This window comes from Monopterus albus, unplaced genomic scaffold, assembly GCF_001952655.1.
Source record: "Monopterus albus unplaced genomic scaffold, M_albus_1.0 scaffold2.1, whole genome shotgun sequence".
Lineage (NCBI taxonomy): Eukaryota > Metazoa > Chordata > Actinopteri > Synbranchiformes > Synbranchidae > Monopterus > Monopterus albus.
The window spans coordinates 4,143,428-4,168,066 of record NW_018127882.1 but is presented as its reverse complement, the minus strand read 5'-3'; the positions used below and the strand labels follow the sequence as shown (position 1 = coordinate 4,168,066).

Here is a 24,639-nt window from a genome sequence, read left to right as displayed (position 1 = left end):
GACTGCAGATCATTTTAGCTTTTTTTTCATCAGGTGTGCAGTTTGAAAGCCTATAGCTGCCGCCCTGGGAGGACATTTTATCAGTGCTTCTAATATGTGACAGAGCAAGATGTTAATCCATGCGACTTAAATATTTGTAGGGATCAAGGCGGAGAATTTAACACGCACATTAAACCCCATTACTTCATCTGCACGGAAGATTTGAATTTTTTGTTTCCTTGCTCACTGGAATTGTCATTTTGTGTCTGTGCAGTCCGGGCAATTTTTTCCCCCCTTTCAGCTCACTTGAAAATGGACAGGTCATCATATGAGTCATGTGTGAGAGCAGTTTGCCGCTTGATGAGAGATGCGCGGATTTACAGGGCACTGTTATAAAAAGATTCAGCATGTTTTCACATTTCTATCGTCCCCAGTGTTTCGTCCGCTGCAGTAGCCAGGGGATGTGCGCTGCCTCAGAAGAGTAAAACAGGCGAAGGCACTTGTTAGAATCACTGCTTTCACGCCATGGTATAATTTACATGCACTAGAGCTATTCGTCATTCAAACACTTTTTCTGGACATTTCAATAAGATGATTCATTTGGAACATTTTTGCTGTCTTCTCTGACGTGCGTTCCTGTGCGTAATTATCAAAGTCTTTATTCAGCTGAGAAAAATTCAACAGGTACAATGCAAACCAAGGACATGGAATTAATACAATCAGTTGCTGTGTTCCTTCTATTTTGGGTTGGGGCTGGGGCTGTTATCAACCTAAAGTATGGAATAAACGAGGAGATGAAGCCCGGTTCAGTTATTGGAAACGTGACAAAGGACGCACTAAAGCAAGGATTTCAGATTGCACCGCAGCCCCCATACTTAAGGGTTATTTCCAATTCAGAACCACGATGGGTGGAACTCAGTCCAGCCGGAATCCTTACAACCCAAATGAAAATAGATCGGGATGTAGTTTGTCGACAGAACCCAAAGTGCATTATTTCACTGGAGGTGATGTCAAACTCTATGGAGATCTGTGTCATCAAAGTTGAGATTGAGGATTTGAACGATAACGCACCCAGATTCCCAACGAGCCACATTGACATTGAAATTTCTGAGAATGCCTCCCCGGGTACCAGGTTTCCCCTAGAGGGGGCAAGCGATCCGGACTCGGGGATCTTTGGAGTGCAGTCATATTCCATCACCCCAAATGAGCTTTTCGGACTAGAAATAAAGACCAGAGGGGATGGGTCTAAAATTGCGGAGCTTGTTGTGCAAAAATCGTTAGACAGAGAGACACAGTCCCACTATACGTATGAAATCAGCGCAGAAGATGGAGGAGACCCTCCAAAGATAGGCGCGGTCCAGTTAAATATAAAGGTGATTGATTCTAATGACAACAACCCTGTTTTTGACGAGCCCGTTTATACAGTTAATGTGATGGAGAATTCCCCCATCAACACATTAGTCATAGACTTGAATGCAACGGATCCTGACGAGGGCACTAATGGAGAGGTTGTGTACTCGTTCAACAGTTACGTCACTGAGAAAACGAGGGATGCGTTCAAAATTGACCCTAGAACCGGGATCATCACTGTCAACGGTGTTTTGGATTATGAAACAACACAGATATACGAGATCGACGTCCAGGCTAAAGATTTAGGTCCCAACTCTATTCCAGCTCATTGCAAAGTCACGGTGAATGTGATGGATACGAACGACAACCCACCTGTCATCAGTTTACTCTCACTGAACACAGAGATGGTGGAAGTTAGTGAAAACGCGCAGCGTGGATATGTCATTGCGTTAGTGAGGGTGTCAGATAAGGATTCTGGTGCAAACGGCAAAGTGCAATGCAGGCTGCAGGGTAATGTCCCGTTCAGACTGCAAGAATATGAAAGCTTCTCCACTATACTTGTTGATGGCAGGCTGGACAGAGAGCAAAAGGACACATACAACCTGACTATCCAAGCGGAGGACAGTGGCACCCCTCCTTTACGTGCCACAAAGTCTTTGGTAGTGAAAGTCACAGATGAAAATGACAACCCTCCACACTTCCTCAAGCCACACTATCAAGAGATGGTGATGGAAAACAACCTCCCTGGTTCGTGTCTGCTAGCAGTATCAGCGGAAGACCCGGACCTGGGGATGAATGGCACAGTTTCTTACTCCATAGTCCCTGGTGAGATTAAGCACATGGATGTAAACACATATGTGAGCATAAACCCTTCGGGCCGCATTTACTCCATGCGATCATTCGACCATGAATACACCAGGACTTTTGATTTCAAAGTTTTGGCTAGAGACAATGGTAATCCCTCTTTATCAAGTAACGCCACTGTGCGTATTGTGGTGTTGGACGTCAATGACAACACACCTGTTATGACAAACCCCCCTTTGGTTAATGGCACAGCGGAGGTTTCCATCCCAAGAAACGCCGGGGTGGGTTACATGGTGACCCAGGTGAAAGCAGACGACTACGACGAGGGGGAGAACGGGCGGCTCACCTACACCATCTCAGAGGGGGACAGGGCTTTCTTTGAAATCGACCAGGTGAACGGAGAGGTGCGCTCCACCAGGATGTTTGGAGAAAACGCCAAATCCACCTATGAGATCACAGTGGTGGCGAGGGACCACGGCAAGCCCTCCCTCTCTGCCTCGGCCTACATCGTGGTGTACCTCTCACCAGACCTGAACGCGCAGGAACCTATTGGACCTGTCAACCTGTCCCTCATCTTTATCATCGCCCTGGGCTCTATCGCGGCTATCCTGTTTGTCACCATGATTTTTGTGGCAGTCAAGTGCAAGAGGGATAACAAGGAGATCCGGACGTACAACTGCAGGTACTGACTAAATGTAGTGTGTATGTGGCTGTGTGTGTGTGTGTGTGTGTGCCATATGAGAGAGAGGGAGAGTGCGCGTGCGCCAGTGCGTGTGTCCAGCGATCCGTGCCTGAAACTCAGTGCATTGCTTTTGTCATGCAGCATGCAGAGGCCCGAATGTGAGGACTGCAGATTTGTATCCACAGCTGAAACTGAACCGACTGCTTTAAATCAGACACTTTCTGCCGAGGCCCTCTGTTCAGTTTTAGGGTAAAGTGATTGATTTAATCCTTCCATTGCGACCAACCGACTCATAAATATGACGGTTCAGCTGTCATGTTCAATTTGCGGGTATGCTGGCAGACAATTAAAGTCCCACTGGTTCAATAGCAGTCCCGGACATTTATTATTTAACGTCCACCATGGTTGATTGGCTGTTATCAGCTTTAATCTAGTGTGATTATGGACAGTCCTCCAGTATCATTCAGACTGACCTCTGTTTTATTTTGCACCAAGCAATGTCAGGGATAAAATCAAATGAAATTAATATTAATTAAAAAATTGCAATTTTTATTTTAGAAAATCATGTAAGTTACATCACAGGCCTTAACTATAGTTTCCTGGAAAGTAGCAGATTAATCTTTTCCAGAACTTGCATATGGAACAGTCAGTTTTATTCATCAACGTGAGCATCAGTGCTGGCTTTGATTTGCCTGTGACACATTACCACTATAAATTTACATATAGATTGGATTTGAGAATTTAACCTGAAGCTATAAAGATATTATGCTCCAAACATAACTTTGTTGATTTGATGTCAAATTTGGCTATTTTAAGCATTTGAAGCATGTTATTGCTCTGTTTTTTCCTCCTCAGTGTGAATTTGGACTTGTGCTTTTTTGCTTTTGCACTGCTTGGCAAAAATTATCATTAAGCACTTTGCTTGGGTGCAGCATTGAAATCAATGCTGGTTGTCTTTTTAGTGGCTCTGAGGAAAATCCTGTCACAAAGTATAACCCCTCCAGTTTCAAGAGTGACCTTACCTTTAGATTGTTGACAAGATGAACTCACTTCTCTCAGCAGATGCTTAAACTACACTAAAGGTGTTTGTAGAGGGAAACCACTGTGCTTACATCTTCGTCAAAACAGCTGTTCTTTATTGTATTTTTAGTGGCAGTTGTGCATTTTTTCAGAGAACAAACAACGATAGACAACAGCAAAATCAAAATCCAGAACTGCTCTCAGTTCTCGACTCTCCTAGTGTGAGCCACTCTCCCTGCTGGGGGTTTTAATCAGCACTGATGTGTTCTGCTTCTCAGTCGCCACCTCAAATATCAGGAGCAGTTATTTCCAATTTATTGCTTGTCCTCTTGTCAGTCTGTCTAACTCTGAAGATTTCCCCTCCCAGATTTCAATTTGGGCACAGAGCAGAGAAACAACATGTTAAATTGATAAATCAAAAAGAGATGGAGTATTTTCTGCCCTTGTAGCTTCCACATTTTCTTTCCTCTGAATCAAGGAGGAGCAGAATCTGGGGCGGGCACTGTTTTCAAGATGCAATCTAAAACAAAAATGAAAAAGACAAACTACTGTGGTGTTTTTTTTTTTAGCCCGTGTGATTTTAGAACTGACAAAAGATTAGTGCTGTGTTTGTGTGAAGAACAGGGGTCAGTGGGAGCTGCTATAGGAAAGACACTCCAGACAAGACAAGAGACAGGAGCAGAGACACTCCAGATATTGTAATTTTATGGGTAACTGTAGTTTTGCTGTGGGCTTTAACGGGAAATAAACCATATGCTCCATGCTGTAAGGATAAAAATGGCCTCCTCTAGTATTTGAAGTAATGCAGATTGTAATAAACATCACAAATTGTCTGGAATGTGTCTAGTGAAGTTTGTAGTCATTACTATAGAGTATATAGCATCTGTTCTCTTCTGGAAAACTGCAAGGCTGTGTGAAGAATGAATACTTCCCCCAGTCTGAGGATGCTTTGATAAAACATGGCTGTGTTGCTCATTTGCTCTTATTAAAGTCAAAATACTCATTTCAAGTTTGCAGCTAACTGAAGGCAGCTAAACGAATTTGAATCTGCAGTTCTCCTGCACTACATTTTGCTAGTGGGCTGACCTGATAATAAAAGAAAAAAATGGAATTAGTGTGGTTGTGTGCTTTGAATATAATTGCATATACCGGTAGTGCTGCTCACTACCAGTGTATCCTTTTTTTTTTTGCTTCTGTGGTTTTTAGCATGTTTGCATATAGTCTGCCTGTTTGTGACATGTCGTTTGTTGAGCATGCAAATGCAAACAAATAAAGGATGACAGCTCCATTGCAAGCCAGGAGTGGGGAGTGACTTAGGTGCACTGATCCACCCCTGGACGCAGTCAATGAGCCTTTGTCTGGCACCCATGGTCGAACAGCGCCCTAGCTGGCATGGCGGGCAAGCTTTCTGACCGTGTGGACAGGGGAGGGGAAGGCAGAACACTGCTTTATTGAGTCTGTTCAGTTTCTTCTACTTGCGCAGGGTGGCGGAGTACTCATATGGCAACCAGAAGAAGTCCAGCAAGAAGAAGAAGCTGAGCAAGAACGACATCCGCCTGGTTCCACGAGACGTCGAGGAGACAGACAAGATGAATGTGGTGAGTTGCTCGTCTCTCACCTCTTCGCTCAACTACTTCGACTACCACCAGCAGAGCCTGCCACTGGGCTGCAGGCGGTCCGAGAGCACCTTCCTCAACGTGGAGAACCAGAACTCACGCAATGCAGCTCCCAACCATGGCTATCAGCACCCGTTCACTGGGCAGGGCCACCAGCAGCCAGACCTCATCATCAACGGCATGCCACTGCCAGAGGTGAGATACAATCAGCTGTGCTCTGTCCTGAATCCTTGGCTGGGCTTCTCTGAGTGTTAGGGGTAGAAGAAGGGAGGAGGAGTCCTATGATTTACTGTGAGGGTTCAGTAGGAGAGAAGACATCATCTTTGTTAGATTTCCTTCTTTGTTAACTATTAACAGGTGTCTTTGATTGTGCTGAAGAATGGGATGTAAATAATCTTTGCTCTACCTGTCAACATATCTTAAGATCGAGTGATATTTAGCATTACATCGTACCACAGATTATAAAGTCAGTGAAACATCTGTCTGTATTACAAATGTTATGAATCTGAGCTATTTGAAATGGCACATGCATCATTAGGTCAGTGAGTGGACCCCTTCAAGGGATTTTAAGGTGCTGAGACGCTGAAGCTGACCTGAGACTGAGTGCCAAGCAGAATTTGGAGGCCTGACAAAGTGGATTATTTGACCTCTCTCGCTCCACTTGTTTTCTTTTCTTATTTGTGTGCTGACATATTGCAAAAAAGAGCAGGAGTTTGAGCACTTGCCAGATATATTGAACCAGCTGATCAGCTCCACCGCACATCATTTCAGATGCTATCAGAAAGAATAATCATTGCTTATTTGTGTGTCGTCCATTTGGCTGCAGAGTTACAGAATGCCATTGAATTACCCTAACATAACATGCATGGCTCCGGCTAAAAGGCTATTCAAGCTGACAGAGTGTATGCTGACCAGCTGATCTTTAGGATATAGATTTTCTTATGTATGAGCTGCTCTGTTGGATTGTTTGGGCAACCTCCCTCTCTCTGTTCATGACCCACTTCTCCTTGATCCCATGGGAGAGAGGGACAGTTATGTTTGTGTATGTGAGAGAGAGAGAGAGAATCAGTGGGTGCATCAGTGTGCGTTTGTATAACAATGTGTATCCTGCTCACTCTTAGAGTAGCAAATAAGCTCCAGCTCCATGTTCACACGTATACAAACACACTTATAATTGATGACTCCGATCTCCGTTTGACATTCAGTGAGGAGAAGGTGGGATCGAGAGTTTGGAAGTGGGGGGCTTAAAACAAGAAACGCGAGATGGATATTGATGTATTGACTGGATGATCCAGAGAGATTCAGGCACCCATGGATCCTGAGGGGTCAATGAGCCCTACTTACAGGCACGCTGATTTACTGTGCCTGTCTGAGCTGCTTCTGACTGTGTGTGTGTCTGTGTGAATAAAACAAGTGGAAAGAATGAGAAATGCTGTATGGGGTCATCCTGTGGTGTTATCTGGTCAGTAGAGGGGGGGATTCGGCAGGTACATGCAGCGACCCATATGCTGTGAATGTATAAGCTGGGAGGTCGTGCTGTGGAAGTCACCACCACTGCCCTTTCCTCTGGCTTCTGAAGAAATTCAACCACCTTTATAAAAATAATTTAAAAAAAACTCAAACAGCATCTTGTCTCTGTGGTTTAACCAGCCAATAAAAGCATATTTGCAGCAGGATTAGGAGAGCCTTTATTTGTTTCATCTAATGAAAAATTGGACAGGGAGACAAATAGGATTGAAGATTGATTTTGATGATTCCACACGCAAAGCTTGGAGTTGCCTTGATAGAGCTGTGTGAGGGCAGATAGCGAGATAAGGAGAGAAGAAGGGAGCGAGGGTGAATGAGTCCTAGTGCCAGGTGTCTGAGCCCCGACTACATTTTCTCGTTTTCTTAGAGGCAGTTGATTGGCTTGATAGAGGCTGGGCCTGTTTAGCATGCAGCTTCCGTCGCTCTCCGCCTTGCACATGATGTTGACAAACATCTCTTTGACCCGGCTATTGCATATTTTTTCCTGGACTGAGAAAAGAATGTGCCTGTGTGTGACTGAGGATGCAAATGAATAGCAGAGTAGCCCCAGTGTAACGACTGCAGTCACTGTTACGTTTCTCCTGACTGTGACATTTGCAAGAGATAGAAACACTACAGTAAGTTCAAATGTTGCTCTTAAATAAAAAAAAAAAATGTTTTCACTATAATTACACTGCCATTTGTAGCAGAAACAAACAGCAGTGGAATGACTGATAACTTCTTTATTACAATGAACCAGCTTGAGCTTGAAACAACTTGACTCCACCAGTCCTCAACCCATGTCCCATTGACTGGCTAGGACACATGAGTGGCTGCACCGTTGTGATTACTGAGGCCGCTTTGTCCCAAAAATTGCTTTCATCCTAAGGGCAACCTCATAATTATCCATGATTCATTTATCCTCAGTGGAAGAGCTTTTTGTTTTTCCACCAGGGCATAGTGATGTCTCTCTGTTTGTTTATTTTCCAAACATGTATTTTAAAAATATCATAGCTATCTGAATGTGGATGGGAGGTCGTATTTGGTTTGCTAGTGTAGAAAAAGAGGATATGGGCTCATGACCAATTAATGTTTATGACTGATGCAAAATTCTCCTCTATTGTTGGTTTATGTGGGGCAGTGAGCATCCTGCTTATGTTAGAGCAGCTGGAGTCAAGCTTTTCCTGCTTCAGACAAAGCGCACTGGCGCACACACACACACACAGCAGACCAAGATAACAGTGACAGGTGTCCCCAAAGGCCTCATACCTGCAATTGCACTGTGTATATTGTATTCTCCCTTGTGAGAACATGTACCCATATATACCTCCCTGAACATTGCTGTCCATTGTTTTGAAAAGCACTGGCGGTGAGATGTTTGTTAGACCTGCCTGTGGTAGTACTAATATGATCGCTCACAGGAGAATAGAGCTGTCTTCCATGGCTTAATTATAGTAAATCACTTGGTGGGGAAGACAATTATACAGTAAAGGAATGGCCTTTGGCTAGAATGTGTTTTTGAATTTGTAATGTGTACTAAGGCTTCTCACACCTGTGATTCCAGATAATGAGCATAGCAGCAAAATAAGTTATCTGACTTTATTGATTAGCCTTATTCGGGTAAGAGATTGTAGATTTTTCTTTTACACAAGTGATATATGAATAAGAAAAAGGCAATAGTGGAATTAGACAGAAGGGGCTTGACTTTGCACTACATGGTGTAAAGTGTTCAGTAGGCTTTGCAGCGTGCGCTTCACAAGTTAATTGATATTCGATGCAATCATCCTCGAGACGCTCTCTGCACTGTTTCCTTAAAGATACTGTAGCTACATGAGTCTCAGTGATACTGTATTGTGGTGTGTGCTTCAGTGTCATTCTGACAAAAGAGGAAGGGATTTACATTTTGAGTTTGTTCAGTCAGTCAAGTGAACCTAAATGAGAAAATGAAAGATACGACATAACAGCTGACAATCTCAGTGTGCCAGCCTTGCTGTTTTTCTCTGTTAGTAAGGAAGCCGCTCTGATACCGATGTAGGAGAGACAACAGGGAGTGGTTCCGGAGATGCTGTACATCCCTCGCTATCACTTCACATCAGGACAGCATGCACGGGAGCGTTCAAACGTGTCATATTGAGCAGACAAAGTAGATGTCACGCTGACAGCACATACTGCACAGCTGTTGAAACTACCGGTCTCCCCCCACACGCATACTCATGAACACATGCATAATATTTCATATGGAGGATCACATTTATGTGAAATATGGGCTGTGACATTATCATTTACATCATTATGACCGACTGAGAGAAGGAGAAATGGGAGGCTTAATCCAATATTTTTGATAATCATATATTGATGTGATTCTGCATTTAAAGTAGTCTTTTATTGTTGTAATATTGTCATCATTCCCTGCTGTTTAAGATGTGGTTAGCTATAAATGCTGCTAATAAGATTAGTTTTATGTAGTTTTGTAAGACTCAGTCTCAGAGTTTATAGAGTAGTTCTGGTGTTACATATTCATCACTGTTCCTCTTTTTCCTCAGTGCATACATTTGACAGTATATGATATAATTATTATTCCTCTTTTTCCTCAGTGCATACATTTTGACAGTATATGATATAATTATTATTTGTCTTAACAGCTTTTCAGTTTTTAGTTAAAATATATTAACGTTTTGAAGATCTTTTTAGTCAAGGGGATGGTGCAGATTTAGAGTGAGAATTCAAGCATTTTCAGTTTGTCCTTATAGGCTGTATTTGGCATAATCATTTAGCTTTGTTTGATGAATAGACAAAAAGCAGAAAGTATTGACTATTGGTTGAAAGTGTAATTGTGATAGGACAACATGGAAAGTGGAGATTTCCTCAGTGGAAGTAAAATCTGGTCTCTTGTTCCAGCTCTCACACTGTTGCTGCATACGTGCATTACTGCAAGTGGACACTTTGGCTGGGACTTCTTTCTAATTCACTGCCTGATGTTAATGAAGCCCTGTCTGACAGCTTCGTATTCACAGTTTTTAATTCCATTTGAAGCGAAGTGATAGAGGTGAATGAGTCTGACATTTTTAGCAGATTAATTGAAAATCGTCCCAGTCGTGGTCTACATATTGTAAGGTAGGCTAACTTGAGGAAGCAGACAAAAGTTGCCTTTTTCTCTTTGATTTTCACACACACATGTGGCCAAACTGCACCAGCAACCAGAACAGTGTATCATTCAAGAAACGAAAGCATATAACATTTTTAAAAATGTATGGGGAAAAAAGAGAACCTCTTCAACTCTGAGCAGTTTGTCAAAGACTAATGGTGGGAAAGAAACAAAAACAGATATTGTGCATTAAAGGAAGGAATATATAAATGCTTGATGTTAAATGTCTGTATTTTTATATATTTGTGATGTGATGGAAGAGTGGGAGGTGTATGTAGCATTCTTTTAAGTCTCCTCCTTTCAAAAGATTTGAGAGAAAATCGTTTCATCTCCAAAGGCTTCAGATGTGCGCTGATTGAGTGGCAGATGAACCTGTTAATTATTTAGAGAGGTTATTTGTAAGGCAGAGACTTCAGAAATGCTCTGCTTTTCAAGTGTCAGTGTTTATAAGGTGAAGTAAAGCCTTGTCTAAAAAATAAATAAATTAACAGTGTGACAGTGATGTATTCGGTGCCTTCTTATTTCCTCAGCTGGCTCCTCCCATTGTGTTTAACACAAAAAAATGGTGAAGCTGAATTAGTCATTTAGTGACATTACTCAACAGGATGGTTTTCACTTTATGCACGGCCAGGGCTAGTTGGGTTTTTAGAGCCTTGACCCCAACATGCAACACCCCATCACTGCACGTCATCCATGATGTTGGAGAGGTACAGTGAATTGACATAACAAATACAGGCAGCCGGTCAGAAGCATCCAGGCCCACCGGGTCGCCACCCACTCGTCAAGATCAGAGCGCCCGGCCAAAAGATCTTAAGAGTCAAAACACATGAGTGACGGCGTCTGATGGGCACATGTCTCTGTGTGTGTCTGTAACCACTGTGACTAGTAAGGAGCACACAGAGAGAGCCATGCTACAAGGCCTTGCGAAACAAGGATTGATAGAGAGGGAGACAGAAAAGCTGGTGGTTTTCTTTTCTTGTGCAAACCATATCAACCTTTACAGAAGTATTTAAAAAAAAAATCTTGACAGTTTATAGTAAGATCATCAAATGGTTGAACGTCTTGAGAGCATCAGCAAACAAACTTTTGTATGCTGTTTTATACACGAGTGCACAAACACGCACACCATTAGTGTATTCAGATATAAAAGTAAAATCAAGTGGTACTAATCTACTTAATCATTCATCCATCTTTTGAAATAATTTTCCTTGGTTCAAGATGAGAGCACTGAAACGGAAAGTATATTTGAAATAGCTTTAAAAGCTTTAACACTGTGTGTGGAAAGATTTAATTTTCCAGTAAACCCATTAACACAACAAAGTAGTCACATAATGGGATTAGCAGACCCCCGGTTTATGTTAAAACTATTTTACCTATATGCAAAAAGGGGGTATAATGATGTTGGGCTTATGGTTGATGGGTCCACCCATTATTGAGAGAGGTCTAAATGGAGTGATGGAAATGGACATACTGATGATGTTTATCGCTGGGGAAGAGACATCATTACGCACCTTGTTAAGCCTTGCAAGCAATCCTGCGTGAACGTAATTACACATTTAAATGAGTTTCCTGTGGCGTTGGGGTTTTTTTTTATTTATTTGTTTTTTCTCAAATTGAACTTTCAGACACAAATATGCCGCATTGCGTTTTGCTTCATGGAAATCCTTGGACTCTGGAGTCACAACATTGGTGAAAAAATGGATTTGTGAACAGATTTTGAAGCGATCATATACGGCCTTGCACACATTTCTCTATTTGCCAAACTCTTGCAGTTTTTAGAAACAGGTGAAAGGAAAACGTACAATAAGGGACGGCTCCCAAGAAAAATAACTATATTGCTTTCTGTCATTAATGCAGATTTTGTTGCCTGTGGTTACACTAGTATGGGATAGAAAAGGTCAGCCTGCATATTTAAAAACACAAATGATAAGACTTGTTTTGGCTGGCAGTGAAGTCCATGTGCTGTGGAAGCTCACAGTGCTATTTGCTCAGTCATTTCCAGTGCATGTCAAGAGGAATGTTCCCACTTCTGTCAGTCCACCTTAGGAATATTAAAACAGCAGTGTTTGTACAAAGTGTATTGGTGTATGTAAGAAAAAACTCAAGTCAACTCTTCTTCGATATATATAGTATTTGTCCTTTTGTAAGGATAACAAGAGACTCACAGTCAATCTATGGGTAAGTTATTAATTGTCTTTAATGATCTGTTTTGTAAAAACAAGACCAGTATGTTTTTGACCAAGTAAACGAAGTGAGAGAAAAGTCAGAGGAATTCTCTAGTAATAACTATAATAATTTGAGTCCTCCAAAATACCATTTTGTTCAAATGTGCAGAGGGAAAACATAATTAAAATTCATGGCTGTCAGGCTTGTGATTTAGTTTCACTGTCCTGTCTTAGTTGAACCACAGGTTATACAGGTTACATTGTTAAGAGAGTTCCCAGGGCTTTCTTCCTAGTGAGCGCTGAAGCTGTGCTTTTTGAGTGACAGGGAAATGGGGGAGGGATTCTGTGAACCATAACAATACTCACTGTGAATGGAAACTTTTCCAAGCAGCCGGCTCTGACACCAGGGAAGAATGACCTTTCCAAGTGTCCGGTTTTTTCCCCTAAAACAAAGAGGGAGCAGAAGGATGTTATTTAGCATTTCCCCCATCAGATTAAATGTCAACTTCTGCATGCATAATTGTTGAGTGGAAAGTAGGAAGACTTGAAGTGAACCAATTTGCTGGTGGATAGATACGTCCTGAGCTTAGTTATTCGCTGCATTGCAGATATTGTCATGGCATTTTCAGTGTTGTCTGCTTAGGCTACACTTTACTGTTGTGATTTTAAAACCTTGATCTGGATGTTAGCTCTGCTCCTGGCTTTAGAGTAATTGAAATTTAGCTGAAAATAACAGAGTTATTCCTTTGTCATGTACACCTTTTTTAAAGTTCCAGAGAACAAGAATTTAAAGAAGGCAGAGCAGACAAAAGGGAGCAAACATCATTGTATTGCACACACAAATGCTGCATTGTACCTTTGTTTAGTTAGTTCCAGCAGAGGAGCAGCCTGTCCTGTTTCTCCCCTCCTTTCATTTCAGCAAATTCATACAGCGCTTTTGTTTCTAAGAAATAAACCTGGATTTTCATTAGGGAGTGCATGTATGGGATGTTTGATGAGCACAGAGGATGTTGGCAGGCGAGCCACTATAGCAGCAGTATTGGCTGCCTCAGAGGCAGCAGCACTATGGCTAGAGGAGCAGCAGGGTAGCGTAATTGTGGGGGTGGGGGGGGGGGGAGCCACTATAGCAGCAGTATTGGCTGCCTCAGAGGCAGCAGCACTATGGCTAGAGGAGCAGCAGGGTAGCGTAATTGTGCATTGTTCATCCACAGAACAGAGGCAGAGCATGTAATGAGCTGTAGCATTTTCACCCAGCCAGCCTAATGGGCTATGACCGAGTATAGGCCTCTCAGAGCCCTCGCTTTCCCCTGTGCCCTGTGTGGCCAGTATCTTGGGCCTCTTCTTTTCTTTTCTCCCATTCACCCCCCTTTCTTTTCCCGATCAGCACCAACCATTCCATCACCCCTGTTATCCCCCTCCTTTATCTCCACTCCCCTACCCATTGTCCCCCTGTCTGAGGAGATTGTGGGACCCCTAATGTGTGCACTGTGTGGCTCCTTTTCTCATTCACAATGTCTGTAAAACTCTAAACAGTGAGGCTGACAAAAACAGGAACAGCTCATTGATGGAATGCTGAATGCGGCGCGATTACGTTAAGAACCCAAACACAGTATACAAATAAAAGTTCAGGAGGAGAATTTGCTGATGTCAGGTGTAGGGGATTTGTTGTTAGAAGTCGGCTCATTTTTCTGTCAGAGGCTGTTTTGCATTTTGATTATCTAGTTTTCCTGCAAGCAATTCAGGTGGGCCTGTTTCGCTCAGGTTTGTTTTCCTAGGATTAGGTCTTTTGAGAAAGAGGCTAGGCATATTATTTACACCCATATCTAGTTTCCAGGGAGGCGGGAAACCATTTCTTTGCTCAAGTGATACCAGGTCAAGTTGGAAAGGTAAGAATGTGTGCCACAGAATAGATTAGATATCTACTCTGGGCTGAGAGTGGAGGATGAAAACACCACTAATGATAATAGTTGTGATTGCCTTTCAAGGGAATTGATAATGACTTCAACCGCCTATTTGTGCTCTCTTATGGCATCAGAAAACAATATTCAGGGTTTAGATTGTGTCTGGCTGTGGAACACAATGGGACATGAGTTTTGACTTTCCCCTCACGTCCACCATTTGACATGCCGCAGCTCAGGCAGCCAAATAAATGAATGAATAGTACTTGGCCTCTGTCGCACTGCTCCGAGTGCAGCTCCGCCACAGTAACCTCCTTAGTTCAAGTTCTGTACCTGTTTTCTATTTGAGAGCTGTTCCCAATTCAGGCTTATGGGGAGCTAGTGAGTAGGCAGCATGTCTGTATTAGTTAAAGGAAATATTGGTTATAATCTTATTGCTTTAATAACAGATTGACAGCTTAGTCAGGGAGCCTAGCAGAAAGGTCACTGTAGATCTGATTTTAAGTGCTCTTATCTAGTTCAGGATTGTAACATCACAGCAGGCTGTAAGCACTGTTGATGTGACAGCATATATAATACATGCACATACATTTATGCACACATGGGAGCATGAACACAGTTTATTTAAACACTTCTTTAGAAGATTTTCTGTGAACCATCAAAGGAGAGTAAAGAAGAGTTAGATGAGAATATTACTTCTCAGAATGGTTGAATATTTGCTTAAAGGAAACCGATGACAGTTTGTCCTAGATTATAAATGTATACAGAATAAGTTCTGCAGGAATACTTTATTTTTTGAAATATGCTTGTTTACGTTCTAGTCGAGAGTTACATAGAGATATTGACACCACTCTGATATGCACAGTATGTTTATTCAGTATGAAGACATCTTGGTCAGAAGCAATGAATTTCCATGCACTTTTTGTATGAATGAAACACAAGACATACAGTAGCATGTTAATTACTAAGCTTTAGTAATGCCGGTATGTGGGTGGCACAGTGGAACAGTGGTTAGAGCTGTTGCACCACCCACAGCAAGAAGGTTTCGGGTTTGAACCTGCATGTTCTCCTTGTACCTTGATGGGTTCTCTCTGGGTGCTCCAGCCTCCTCCCACAGTCCAAAGACATGCAGCTTAGGTTGACTGGTAACTCTACCAAATTGGCCATTATCCAGAAGGGCATCCGGTGTAAAACATGCCAAGTTTAACGTGCGCATTGTCAGTTCGGTGGGGACTGATGATTCACTGTGGCGACCCCTAATGGGAACAACCGAAAGTAGAAGAAGAGTAATGCTGGTATGCAGATATTTTTCCGCTGGGCAGAACCGAGCTAGCTGTATCCCCTTGTGTCCGGTCTTAATGGGATGCTAAGCTAATTGTTTACTGGCTCCAGTCTTTCAGACAGTATTTTATGCACAGATATGAGGGTTGCATCAATTAGCCTATCACACAAATAAGCATATTGCCTAAAACAGGGAACTATCCCTTTAACTTATTGTTGCTCAAATTTATATTTTCCTTGGATAAACTGTATATAGAAAAAGGTGAATCCAGCCATGTTTTTCTTTGGGTTTTCATTATCAAGCCAAAATGTTAAATTGTAGCTGCCCCCTTTATGTTTGTATGCGATAGGACAGAAAACAAAATACCAACAGTCTTGGGAGTGGTATTCAGATTTTTCATTTGTTTGCTACCCAGTAATGATTATTTTAGCCTCTAAGCCTAAGATTTGGCCTTGTTATGCTGTGGGAAACAGTATCAGTGGGGACACAGCAGCCTTACCATGGCTGAGAAGCTTGTCTGTGCATAGGCCGGTTGGCAACAAAATTCAGGTACACAGGTATGGAAGAAATTTTGAGCGTAGTCACAGGGGAAGTGAACTTGTCAGGTTTTGCTGCTGTGGTACCTACATTTATTGGTGGTTGAGTGAGACTGTTTTCTGTTTATAGATCTCCATCGTTTGCCTTGTTAGTAGCACTGGTAACAAGCCAGTTGCCAGCTTACATGAGCAACTGCAGAAAGCTGACTTTTGGTTTAATTTGGAAGACTAGCTATAATCCAGACTAAGTCCCTTAAAGCTGAAGCCCTCTCCCTCCTCCCACCACTGTTGGATTACGCGAGTGTCTTTAAAAGGATAAGGACCTGCTTATCACTGCTTGCCTCAACACTTGTTCAGGGCTTCAGATGTGGGGGAGGATGGTTTTTCATCACCCAGTGTGGCCCGTGTGGATATGAGTCATGGAGATTAGGCATCTAACCACTGAGATCAGTGATAATCACAGTATAACCTCACAGTCACAAAGGCATATGGATCGTAGCATATGCCTCCTCCCCCATCCCAGTGACATTCATCAGTAAGTTGAATCTAACCAAATAAAGCGTCTGAATGAGATGACCAGCAGCACTTCGTGATTGCAGTGCTTGTTGCTTTTAATCACATTTAGTAACTGTTTAATGCGGTGGCTTCAGTTTTTGTTGTGGAAAATATGGATTCAAGACCATGTGAATATCAAAAATCATCTGACCATGTGCCAAAGCTACAATGAAAGGAATGTGCACATTTGGCTATACACAATATTAATTTCACATTTTCTGTTCACAAAGTGAAATTAATTTGCGTTAATATCTCCAGCCCAGTTTCTAGTTTCAGTGGAGCTCTGCTAATAATCACTGACACACCATACTAGTAGATCATCATACTGAAGGTTTTGCATGTATTTTCTAGTTTATTTATTTATTTATTTATTCAAAATAATAGTTGGTATGTTTTGAATTTTGTCCTCGGTGTGAGGTTACCAGGCAACGAGCAGCAACTCCAGGAAGTCACTGCTCCTTAACAAGGAAAAGTCCAGTGTACAGCCCACCTGTAAAACCATCACTTGTCATTTGATATAATTTAATAGTAAGCTTTGGATGTGCCGATAAGCAATTTTTTTGCATTTTTGTGCAGAGCCAGGCTAACTGTTTCCTTCTGTTTCAAGTCTTTATGCTAAGCTAAGCTAATAGTGTCCTGGCTAAGGCATGGGCATATTCAATCTTTTCATCTAACTCTTAGCAAGAAAGTGAAAGTGCATTTCCCAAAGTGTAAAACTATTCCTCTAACACTACAGAAATGACTCTATGCCAAGAGGGCAGGAAAGCACATGAAACATCCAAAAGAAACAATGTATGGCTTTTTGTTTCCTGTAATGTAAAATTCTTCATTTGTAATAAACGGGCTAAAACACCGGTTTGATCTGTTAAGCAGCTATGACACAGATAAGATGCTTGTGACAAACATGGGTTATAAAAAAAGGTTTAACAAGCCAATTCAGGACTGTTTGTATCACTGCTAATGAAGTGTTGTCGAGGGTTGTGGGGAAGGGGGGGGTGTCAGTGTTGCAACAGGGAATAGAGACCGGTCTTGCTCATGTAAGCATATGTTTTGTTTCAGATGCTATATTTGAGTGTGAGACTGTTACTTACAGCATCTCATCGGGGTGTAATGGTGGTGAGGTGAGGGAGCTGAGTGAACCCCTAGTGGATCCAGGTTATGAACCCTGAGCGCTATGCTTAGATGCACTCTGGGAGTTACAGAGCGTGCCAAGCCACATGGGTGAGTGTAGAAATAGAAGTTACCTCAGTGTGAGTACTTGTTTACCTCAGTGTCAACATTTTTGACTCAACTCATTAACCTGTGCGCTTGGATAAAGCAACACATCTTTCATTCTCAGCCTCTCTCTCTCACACGCACACACACAATTAATAATGATAACTAAGCAAAGACACATTCACACATTCAAGCCAGATGCAACAACAGGGTGACGGAACAGCTATCACACCTCAAAGGCAGTGAATCGATTTCAGCAGATACCAGTTCAGAGATACACCCTGTAGCACTTTCCTCAAATCTAATCACGGATCCATTTAAACAGTGTTAGCTGAGACTCCACTTGCCATTAAAATGGGGCTTCAGTTTCAATTATTTTGAGAGCATTGGTTAAAAATGAAGCAAGTACGGAGGTAAAGTGACAACCGTATGCCTTCCCTCTCTGAAAGATGGAAGAGCAGAAGTGTCTCCATGTTCATCCAAGCTCTCTCCTCCTCTTGGCGCTCTCCCTGTTTTCCCATTACCCATGCAGCCGACATCTTCTCTAAATTGTTTTGCATGACCTTTGCTACAGTAGCTCTAATTATTACCATCACACAGGCCCTGTAAGGCATACAGCTAATTATACTGGATGTATCTGATGGGACATTGGTGCCACTCTTCATAGGCATGGCTTCGCTGCCATCAGTGTGGTTGATCTAAATGCGGAATAAGGTTAATTTGGGTAATACAGTAATAGTAATTAGAGTCACAATAATTACATGTATAGATGTAATAACAATGAAGACCAGGCTATTGGTAATAGGGATCCAAATGCTACATATATGTAATACCATATGTAAGAATAGCACTGACAAGAAAAAAAAGTGAGGGTGAGAAGAGCTGTGCAATATCCATAATGGCGTTATTACAGATCACGATTACTGCCGTTTCCTTCCCATTGTTCTGAATTGATGTTTGACAGTGGTAGTTGAAAGATATCTGTTCAAAAGCACTGTGGGATTACCCGTTAATGTAGGTACCAGGACCTCTAGTCATTGCATCTTATAAAGAGTTGTTACTAGAGGAAGCAATATTTTTCAAAGCTCCAACATGAATGAAGAGGGGCAGTTGGAGCCGTCGTTTGGCTGGCGGGCAACTCATGTAATGAGCCTAAGAGGGTTCCAATTATTCCACTTGCGATCAAAAAGGAGAAGGCGATTACTTCTCTTGCCTCTTTTTTCTTTGACATTTTACACAGTAACATCTTTTGATAGGGGCTGGGGGAGAGAGGAAGAAACGACTGCTAGTGAGCGCCTGATAGTCTTGAACAGGCTCCAGCAGTACAGTCCTCTCTGTCTTGCAAAGACAAAGCAATGCTTTTCAGCTCACACACATAGGTTTTTTTTTCTTTATGTTTTGGACATGTTTGTAATAAAACTACTTCCCCCAGTGTGTTACATTAGATTCGTCTCTGACTATGTCACCTGCACAAAACAGAAAGGAAGCTTTCATATGATCACAGGCTTTGCTACAGCAGGCTTAATCGCTGATCGCTGCCATATTTTTCCACAGAGCTACTGTAAATTGTGAGTGAGAAGACATGTTTGGTACTCACTCACTTACTGCAGTTGTTTTCCTCCTCTGCCTAACAGTGTAAGTCATGTTGCATGGAATACAAAGGGGAGTTGAATTATTTGACTGTGTACAGATTTTTCATCTCCTTTTCATTTATTAAATTCCCAGATTACAAGTAAAAGCACATGAGATGACTGGAGATAACTAAAAGGATTTCTCCACTATAACCTATCACACTATATCAGCCTAGGAGAAATAAACAGTGAAAAACTAAATACAAATAATATTATGTACTGCTGCAGTGAGACAAAGCAAAGTCCTCCAATCTGCATCAGCACAGATAAACATCCACCCCTAAGATATGTTCTTGGTAGATAACAGCTTAGTGCAACACACACACACACACACAGAAACAGACACACAAAGCAGAGCTTTGATAAGCACAGAAAATTACTACATGTTGTTATGGTGGCAGAACAAAAGGATTCAAGGTCTTCATTTGAAGAACTCAAGCTGTGGAAAGGTGGATGCTGTTCTGAGATGCATTTCAGCTGGAGAGATTTGACTTCATAATATAGACATAATTAGGTGGAAACAAGATATGTGCTTGAGTGTGTGTATTTGTCTGCATCTGCGTGTGTGTGCCTGAGGTCTGGGAATACAGTTCCTTACTTTCCCCTGTGGATCCACTGCAGGGGTAGGAGGCCGTCTGTTGCTGTTTTCCATGACCCCATATATCCCCCCACAGTGAAAAACGATGTTTGCCCCAAAGACGGCCCTAATACAAATTAAATTAAATGAAGTCAGTGCAGCTAATCCTTATGTGTTTCAGCTGCCGAAATACTCCCCCCACCCTCACAAATGAGTGGGTCAAGCCCACTGCATCTGGCCCCCTCTCCACTGGCCCTGCTCTCAAGCTGCTAGGCTCCCAGTCCCTGGTGGAGACAACAGCAGGCCCCGCTCTGCCTTTCTCCCTCACTGCAAGCCTATCTGTGTGTGCGTTTGTGTATGAACATGTGTGCTTCACTGTAAATTTGTGTTATTCCCTTTCTGACTCACAGTGTTTATTCCCTTTGCTTGTTTTGCCTGTGTGTCTGCATGTGTGCATTCCTCAAGAAAAATGTACTTTTGTCTGTGACTAGCTTATGCTTTTCACACATACTTCTTGTTTTTGCTGAGGTTTAGATTTTTTTGTAAATTTACAGTTAAATATAAAGTATAGAGAATTCCCATCTTCACATCTTTCAGACAATATCCTAAACAACACTGTAATGAGAAACAAACAGTAGCATCTGACCGCAGAGCAGCGGCTGTGTTTTGTTCTGCCTGTGCCATGATGGCAGCCTGTCAGTCCTGTTAACAAGCAGGATTTAGAGATGCTGATGGTGATGTGCAAGCAGCTAATACTCTACTGTCATTCCCAGTGCTGAAAGCTGACTAGAAAGACCATCCAAAATATTAGCACCAGATGTGCTTCACATTGAAGTGCTGGCAAACAGGATCAAAAAACTAACTAGGCTTCCATAGCTGGATCAGCGATAGTAGCAGCTTTGTTCTGATGCAAACTAAAAGATCTCATATGCCCATCTGTTTAATAAAAAGCCCCTTTCTGTGATAAGTACTTTGGCATAGAGCCCAATCACCCACCCCTGATTTGCGCACCACCTCTGACTTGCAAGACAAAGTGCATCGTCTGAGTTTTAGCAGCTGGTGTACACAGATATTGTGTTTAGGGGGTTATAGGTTAGGAGGGCGGGTGGGTTTTTGATGAGCTAGAGTCTGGAGTGCATGTTTGTATGTGTTTGTGGCCACAGTATATGCATTTGTGTGTGTTTGTTGCATGTCCGCGCACCTGCACACATGCCCATTGAAAGCTCCATCACGTCTCCGTCCGGCCAACACACAGTGTAAACATGGTTTGTTTGAGTGTATGGCCTGGGGTAGTTGGATTAATGAGCGCTGATGAAGTTCCACTTGTATCCAGGGTGCTGCCTCCATATTTGCTGGAGTGGCTGTGATGTGGTAGTGTGTCTGGAGGCAGTGGCTCATTCTCTTTACCCAGTGTCAGGTTAAGGCATGTCAATAAACAGACCCACTCAATCCATCTCAGAGTGACTGCATCCGCTCACAGAGCCTCCCAGTCTGTAATGAGCTGCTGCAAATCTCCATCTAACTAAAATGTCTGGAAAGATGCCTTGTCACAGTGAGCAAGAGAAAAAGCAAGAGAGAGGGAGAAAGAGAGAGAGACTACAGCGGTATCGATGTGGCTGACAGCCACCTTTAAGCTGCTAATAGAAAATGTACCACACTGTGCTTCACCATGTTGTAGAGTGCAAGTTGATCAGCTCCCCTCACAGATTCACACATCTCTAAATTTTGTCGTCCTCTTGTGCACTGAGTTAATCAAAAATTAATTCTAACTTTTCCTGATCCCAGAAGTGATTCAAAGTTTTGCTGTTTATTCAGCCACTGCTCTCATGTATGCATTTAAGGGAAATGTGTTTATATAATCTGCAGTGTGTCTGAATGTTTATTTTTAAGGCCCAGTCCAGGGGAGGTGGGAGAAACCTTTGGGAATTTCTTGTGCGCTACTTTAGCGTGCCCCTCTTCGCCCTCAGCACTGGCTAATACAGGGCTCAAACAAGAGGGGAAATGGTATCTAGTAATTCTCTCTGAAAAATTTAATGGCTACTAAAAAGAAGTTTGTAATACTTATTCCCAGAGGTTCTGGAAATGACCAGTTCTACCTGGATTAGATGTTATCCTCAACATTTCCAGAGTCTGTTCAAAAATAAAATCCCCAATTACTTCTCCCATGTGGCGCCACACACACATTAACGGATTTTGGGATGAGAGGAGTGCGAAAACTTTTTGGTCTGACATCCAAATTAAAGAAAATCCCTCCAGACTTGCCAAAGAGGAAGTTCCCACTATTTGAATTTGATTGGGCTCCACAGGCTTTAAGACATTTAAGCCGATTTCTGTTAGGGAACAGTGTAGATAGTCAAGAGTTTTTCCTTCCTCCCTAATTTTTACTATGTAAAACCATGAATCATAATCTCATAGAAATTCTCAGGTTTTCCTTCTGGCTTGCTTATAAAATAAGTCTGAAAACACAGACGTCAACAATGAACAGGTGTTAAATGAAACCCTTTCCCGCCTTATGTTCGCCTTAGTGACACATTATAGCCCTATTCATTTTGAGTGAACGCTATAGCTCCATCTGAAAAACTTAAAAGCACCAGGCTCGTCTCTTAAGACAAAGACAAAACAAAAACATTGACCCTGGGAGCCACACAGACACCAACAACTTGAAACATGTTGGGCCCGAGCGCCGATTCCCTGGTAAGACAGCAGCTCTGACTTAAGCCTCCTTAGCGTCAGCCGACTCCGCTGGAATGCAGACGTCTGCAGAAGGGGGCCTATTATTTAAAATCTTTTCATCATGCTGAAAGGGAGGGAAATAGCTTTGACGTTGAGAAGCTTATGAATAATGAATGCTGTTTCTATCAATGTATGTATAATTAATCACATCTCTACTAACTGGACTTCTGTGGAGCCTGTAGGCCTGAGTGACATGGAGACTGCTCTGAACTATTGTCTCTGCTTTAGAATAAAAGACAGACGCATGATCTGCAGTTTCCTGTGTGGGGGGTGAAACACACAGAACCAGCAATAGTGTCTGAGTGCTTCAGCTGTTTTCCTCACTTTATGAGAGCAGGGGGCAATTGTTTTGATTAGAATGGGCAAATATTTGTTCAATTTCACACGGGAAGCCAAGAAAAATGAGAAGGAAATGCCAAGAGGAAGTTGTGTGGTGTTTACATATCTGTTTCATTGTGTTTCAGAGAAGCTGTTACTTAATTTGCTCAAACCATACTCAACACTTAACACGTGTACAAGGACACAGCTGACCTCATAATAGCATATGTCGCCCACTTTGTTGTTGTTTTTCTTTTGTCTAGTTTCAAAGCCTGCAGAAATGCGCGGTCTACGACGATGCAGTGAAGCTTTTAAAAACCTTCTCTCAACAGAATCATTCACTTTTGTAACATGATTGATTCCCAAAAGGGCCACTTGGTTTGGGGTGAAATGATGGGTGATGAAGTGAAATGATGCGGAGAATCTGGCAGGTTATTTGTCACACATGCACCCTTCTGTCACAATTGATTGTGTATAATTTGAGTTTGCAGGGGAGCCAGTTGATATTAAATGGTAACAACTCTCTGTATTCATCATGGCAGGCCCCCTTTAACAGGCAGAAATAGAAAATGTAATCTCATCCACAACCATGGCTGTGCCTCAGGCACTCTTTCACCCTTTTTACTGCTGATCCTCCCTTAGGGGCCCTGCCCTCTCTACAGGAAGAGGGAAATCTATAATCTAGCAGATGGGAGAGGATCTATGGGAAATTCTATAATCGGGAAGAAGGTGGTGATGATGGTCCTCGGGGTGGAGAGCAAACGGGTGGTGGCGGTGGAAGCCCATGGCAGCTCAGGGGCCCGAAGTGGTCCGACACCAGCACAGGCTGTTTTGTTGGAGCAGTGCTTTTGTAGAACAAGTGGAACAAGAGTCTGTGTGTGAATGTGTAAGAGGTTCAAAGTGAAGCTTTCTTTTCATAGTCCTAGACAAAGTCGCTTGCAGACACACACATGCTCCTCTGCATTCTCACTGCCATAGTACATGCATCTGTAACCAGTCAGTTTCATACACTGACCTTCTTTTATCCAGGGGAATCTTTGCTCTTATTTCTTCCTCTCTTTTACCCTTTTTACCATCTACTACTACTCTGTTAACCTAACCACAGTCAAACTTGGCTCGATAATGAAGCCTTTTTGTTTTCTAATTGACTTGCCCTGTAACCCGCCCCCCCCGATCTCTTCCTCCTCATCCCTTCCTTTAGCAATGGGATATCAATAATAAGACACATTATGTGTAACATTTCCTTCCGGGACCAACAGGAGTCCACGAGTGAGCTGCAGCAACAATAAACAGAGACTGAAGAGCAACCTCAGACTGCTCGAACACAGAATGCAGCAGCAAAATTAGATCTGACAGTTTAATTGATTCTGTTGATTCTATCTAGTCTGTTGTTCAGCATGTTTAAACTGTGCATTTTAATGTGATAGTAAGAGCCTCGTGTGTCCACAACAAGCCTGGATGGTTGTTACTGTATTTCTCACCTAAACTGATGACATTAAAGAGTTGCATCCATGACAGACATGACAGCCCCTCCCTGCTTAAATACCTTCTGTTTTTAAGCAATTAGAATAATATTTGGTAGTCACTCGGCTTAAAAATTTATCGGATGCATTTATGTTTAAGCAGG

General features: G+C 42.3%; 1 protein-coding gene across 1 annotated transcript; it reads left to right on the top strand.

Annotated features, from left to right (window-relative positions):
* Window positions 1-6: 6 nt before the first annotated feature.
* pcdh19 (protocadherin 19) lies at window positions 7-24,285 on the top strand. Its single transcript, XM_020591333.1, has 4 exons — window positions 7-2,815; window positions 5,319-5,646; window positions 23,655-23,820; window positions 24,272-24,285. The coding sequence occupies exons 1-4, from the start codon at window positions 669-671 to the stop codon at window positions 24,283-24,285; spliced, it is 2,655 nt and encodes an 884-aa protein (XP_020446989.1). The 5' UTR covers window positions 7-668.
* The last annotated feature ends 354 nt before the right edge of the window (window positions 24,286-24,639 follow it).